The sequence below is a fragment of the Hordeum vulgare genome, chromosome 3H, assembly GCF_904849725.1.
Source record: "Hordeum vulgare subsp. vulgare chromosome 3H, MorexV3_pseudomolecules_assembly, whole genome shotgun sequence".
Taxonomy (NCBI): domain Eukaryota; kingdom Viridiplantae; phylum Streptophyta; class Magnoliopsida; order Poales; family Poaceae; genus Hordeum; species Hordeum vulgare.
Genome location: NC_058520.1, coordinates 348,292,413 through 348,297,768, shown reverse-complemented (window position 1 = coordinate 348,297,768; position 5,356 = coordinate 348,292,413). Strand labels below are relative to the sequence as shown.

The following is a 5,356-nucleotide window of genomic DNA, read 5'->3' as shown; positions in this document are numbered from 1 at the left end:
TGTCCCAGATGTATTTTTCGCTCTTCAGGGCGGTCGGCCCTGACTCGGCCTTGGAGGGAGACGGAGAGGCCAGCGGTGGCATGACGCAGTCGCCGGCAGCGGAGAGTGACGTGGCCTCCCCCAACCGCGGCTGGTAAGACGTCTCCGCCTCCTTGCGCCGCTCTTCCTCCTCGCTTTCACTGAGGGCAGCCGCCAGCGCCTCTTGATAGGCGGCCTCCGCCTCCTCGTCCTCGCCATGCACGACGAGGGGGCAGCGGGGTGCCTGCCCGCACGTCACATACGCCACATCGACGCTGCTCTTCATGCTCAAATGCAAACCAGGCCTCTCAATCAAGAGAGTCTGAAGTGTACGCAGGGTTTAACCGATGCTCTGATGTCGCCGAACCTCCTCCTCATGCACCCATGTCGACCGCGGCACCGTCGGCACTGGGATCCTCTCCCGATCCATATGCCAGTCGTGTGGCAGCGTCACATCTGGCTAGAGGAGAGGGATGCGATGCTTTTTGTGCCACCTCGACTGGTGCACTAGGACGCTTTTCCGCTGTCGAGGAGGCGGGAAGACGACGACCAGGGGAGCGCTCGCCAAGGGAGGACGTGAGCTTGCCCTTGTTTTTGCGAGAGCTCGAGCCTGTATCGAAGAACAACTCTATGATGATGGTTAGGGTTTCACAAACGGTAATTGACCGGTCACCGCCCGAAGAGGCTTGGATGAAATGCATCGGAACGGTTGAAGTTGCATTGACGCGCGTCGGAGGAGTAGTACGTGTTTTAATGAAATTCGGACGCATGTGGTATGGGGTAGGTGGCAGGACTCTAACAGCGATAGACACAGCCAAAAGGGTCACAGTGCCCGAGGCAGGCAGCCCCCACCATAGAAGAAGGGCAAAGCAAAGCGAAAGCACCAACGTTCCCCTCCGCTCCTCATCACAGCGAACAAACCGTCCGCGATTTCGAGCCAATCTCTCTCCTGGCCTCTTCGGTCCCATTTTTCGGCGATGCACAATTCTGGGACCACATGTAGTAGTAACCCCACTGGTGACGTCTCTTTTACTCCTTGGTATGGTACCGTTAGAGAACTTTACAAATGAAGATGGAGCAGGGGCCAATTTCGCGTCCAAGGACTTATCAATTGTCAAGGCACAGCAAACCGGCCAAGCTCTGTGTTTTAGTGATGAAAGTGTGATCTCCAAAATATAAAACAAAAGCAGGTGTGACCCAGCCAAGAGAGCAAGTAAAAAAGATTACTTCTGGGGTATGGTAAAATGGATGAGAAATACATCCTATCTGGAGTACAGTAGAAAAGGGGAGATAGCCTGTTTTTTAGGCAACACTTTTACAGGCAGCATTGAACAAACAAACCGCCTTATCCTCACACCCTTCCCGACAAGTCTCCGCTTTCACAGCATCCAAAGCTCTCACTCATCACCTTTAACTAAAACCCTCATGATTAAATTATGACTGACATACCGTACGTAGTACTTTCATCCGCTAATTAAGCGACGTTACTCATCATATCTTAACAACCCTTGGGCGTGAAGGCGACGCGCTGGCCGTCGCCGTCGAACACCACCCGGAAGCCCTGCTGCTGTATGTTGCCGATGATGGACACGCCGCCGTCCGTGCCCGCAAACGCGAAGCAAAACGTCCCTTTCGAGTCCACCGGGATCAGGTAGTTCTCCGGCGGCAGAGCCGCCTCCGCGCCACCGGCGAAGTGCATCGACACGGTCGGCACCTTCACCACCTTGCGCCCGCTCAGGTCGTAGCACGTGTCGAACAGGGAGAAGCCGCCGGGAGACAGGCGGAGCCCAGCGGCGGCGCCGCGGAATGCGTCGCGCAGAGCCGAGTAGGCCGGCCGGGCGAGGCGGGTAACGGACGTCCCTGAGTCCACGATGACGCCCCCACGCCCCGACGACGGGTCAAGACGGAGGTCGGAATTGGCCACGCCAGGGACGCGCGCGCCGCCCACGCTGATGCCGATGAGCTGCACGTAGTAGAACGTCTCCATCCGAGGGTTCTTGACCATCGGGGTGAAGGACGAGGCGACCGTGGAGCCTACGGCGCCGGAGCCGAAGGTCACGGTCGAAGAACGGGAGGCGGTGTTGGCCGACGAGGTACGGTCCACAAGGCAGTAGGAGAAGCTCCGCCCATAGCGGCGGGAGATCTGGGTGGGGAAGGATAGACTGCCTCGGCCGAGCCCGAGGAGGCCCGCCGCCGCGACGAACAAACCCTCGTTGTCGTGGCCGCACCCCAGAGCGACGCGCGCCACGCGGGCACCGCCAGCGAAAGTGAGGGTCTCGGTGGCGAAATCCCCGGCGGTGACGGAGCCATCGCCGTAAGCTACCTGGTAGAGGCACGCACTGCGGCGCAGGTCACAGCCGCCAGAGTCGAGCCTGCGGCAAAGCGGCGCGGCGCAGCCGACCGCGTTGTAGGAGCGCGAGCGGCGCGGGTCGAACACCTGGCCAGACTGCTCGTAGCAGCGCCTGCACGGCGCGCACTGCAGCCACACAACGTCGCTTCCGGTGTCGAGCACCATGAGCGCCGGCGTGGCGGGCGTCCCCACCCCGATCTTGGTGAAGTACTCTCCGCTCCCCTGGGCCAACCCAGACACCACCGGCGCCACGACCCCTCCGCCACCGCGACGTGTCCCGTTGGCCGGGCCAGCGGCGGCCGAGAGCCGCGCCGCCCTCTTCGCATCCCGCTCTAGCCGGTACGCAAGCAGCTCGGCCGCGGTGGCGTTCACGGAGAAGTCATCCCGGTGGACCAAGCGGAAACGAACTGTGGAAGCGGGGGCGTCCTCTGCAGAAGCAAGGTTACCGGCGAAGACGCTGTCGTCGTCGTCGCGGGCTAGTTCCGACGGGGCGGAGACACGGTCGGGCGAGAGAGGGGTGGCAAGGAGGGCCTGAGTCTGGACAGGCTTGGCAGAGGCATTGGAAGCGGCTGCAAGCAGGAGGAGGAGCGCGGAGAGGGGAAGCAAAGGCGGAGGCGCCATGGGCATGTGAGGGGGTGTGAACTGGAGGTGGGGTGGTCCTCTGTACTGGAGTGAAGTGGAGCGGCGCGGCGCGGCGCGTCATGTATATAGAAGGGGAGAGTGCGTGAGCCATCACCATTTTACCAGGAGATTGGATTAAATTAAGATTAGAAGGGTGAGGGCCGATAAGACGGCAGGGCAATTAATGAGATACTCCTTCTTTTGGGATGTTTGGGCTGGCAGCGGTGGTGCTCTTCCTCGAGGTGGCGGTGGGATAGGAATAAAGGGAAGCAGTAGTCTCATGCGTAGCGCTGCCCAGGAATAAATGTTGCTTTTTATATCAAGAATAAAGGTTGCTTTGCGCAGGGGAGTTGTCACTTGTTTTCTTGTTTGACAAATTTGACTCCGAGAAGACCTGGTGGTGTGGACACGTCTTCTGTGTGGTGTCAGTGTATCGGAGCTCCACAGTCGAGAGTGTTAGAGTCGAGTGTGTTAAAAGCAATTACAATAAGCTAGATATAATAAATAAATTAGTATGTTTTTTTAAGTAGAAGGAGAAAGAACAGAAGAGAAAAGGTATAAGCAGATTCTTAGTTAAGAATCAGCTCTAACACGTGTTCCTAGACACTAGGTAAGAGTGAAAGATGATTCATATATTAAAAAATACTATAAATATTTAATTAATTATTATACATGTTGGTCATAAGATGGACTATATATGACATGACAATATTTTATAGTCAACAGCTGGCTCGAATATTGCTTTTGGCTCCCGAGCTCACTGAGGCCTTTAAATTCAAACTTCAAATTCAGTGAAAATTTGTATTTTAATATTTCAAAAAATTCTGAAAAAAATACATAGATAAATGAAGGTATAATACACAAGTGTGTAAATTTTGAGAACAAAATACGTTGAAATGAGGGTTGTGCAAAAAAGATAAATCTGAGGCTGTTTAACACATGTTACTATTCATCATTTCAGACCATGAATTTGTCTTATTTGTACAGATCACGTTTTAAAGTATTTTGACCTGAAATTTTACACATATGTCGGTTACATCCTTACATACATGCATTTTTTTCAGAAATTTTTGAACCATAAAAATTTGAATTTGAATTTTTCAAAAATAAAGGCCTCCATGGCTCCCGCGAGCCAAAACGCCATTCTCACAGCCGGCTATACTATTAAACATGCTCTAAGAGAACCTTCAATGAGGCGATCCATTTCGTCCGCCGCCGTTCGTTTGGTGCGGCACGGACACAAAGGTCGGCCCAACGCGCCGACCCAAACAGACGCGCGTCCGCTTGGCGACCCATTCCTGGTCCAATTTTGAGCCGGATTTGTGTCGGTGCGGATACGAAACGGACATGCGCACGTGCCTACTCCTCTCTCCGGGCCCGCGTGTCGGTGGCATCCACCACCATTCGCCCCCCCCCCCCCCCATTTCCCCCCAAAACCCTCCCGCCCCATGTCCGCCATGGACGACGACATCGACGCCGCCGCCGGCCTCGCCTCCCTCGCCTCGTCCGGCAAAGGCAAGCCTCGCACCCCCCGGAAGGCCGCCGCGCCGAAGCCGAAAAAGGTGCTGACGTCCGAACGGTGGGCAAAGGAGTCAACCAAGAGGAAGGACCGGAGGCACGTGGCGGACGCGAGGGATGAAGCGGCGGCCCCCGCTCAGCAGCAGGTCACCAACGCACGCATCACGGCGACAACGAGGGAGGCGCTCTACATGCTAGAGTTAAACCCTAGTCAGCACGGCCGCGTCAACGCCGTCGTGGCCGCCGCGGTCAGCACCGGCTCATCCGCCTTCCCTCGGACGGTGCTGCCCGACTCGCCCGATGCGTCGGCTTGCAACCCGGTGCCCGGCTTCCACGTCTACCCGAGGTGAGCGTGGTCGCGCCTTCCACGCTTGCGCTTGCGCCCATCGACCTCAACGCCACACCGGTGGTTGCTGGCTTGTCACCCGGAGGTGCGAGGAAACGCGTGCAGCAGACGCCAGCCGACCAGCTGTCGGGCACGCGCAACCTGTTCGACGGAATGTTGGCCGCCGGCGACGACGACTACATGCAAAACACGATCTCTGAGGGTGGTGTGCAGGTTGCTGGCTTCGATCCCGACGAGACACAAAGCCACGATGGTCGAGGGGCGTTCACACCGCCTGCTGGCTACAATGAAGATCAGGCCGCCTTCATGCGTGATCAGGTTGGCCTGGACCTGGACGACTTTCCTCTAGACCATGAGTCCCCGGAGGACTACGGGCTAGAGGAAGAGGATGAGTGTGACATCGAAGCGGAGCCTTTGTTTGAGGACGAGCTCGCCAACCAAGCCGCCGGGACGAAGCCGAAGCGCAAGAGCAAGCGGACCAAGGCATACACGACGACCGAGGA

At 56.9% G+C, this 5,356-nt stretch overlaps 1 protein-coding gene across 1 annotated transcript; it reads right to left on the bottom strand.

The window, feature by feature from the left end:
* Positions 1 to 1,232: 1,232 nt before the first annotated feature.
* LOC123443827 (aspartyl protease family protein 2-like) lies at positions 1,233 to 3,094 on the bottom strand. Its single transcript, XM_045120354.1, has one exon. The coding sequence runs from the start codon at positions 2,993 to 2,995 to the stop codon at positions 1,517 to 1,519; it is 1,479 nt and encodes a 492-aa protein (XP_044976289.1). The 5' UTR covers positions 2,996 to 3,094; the 3' UTR covers positions 1,233 to 1,516.
* Between the last annotated feature and the right edge of the window lie 2,262 nt (positions 3,095 to 5,356).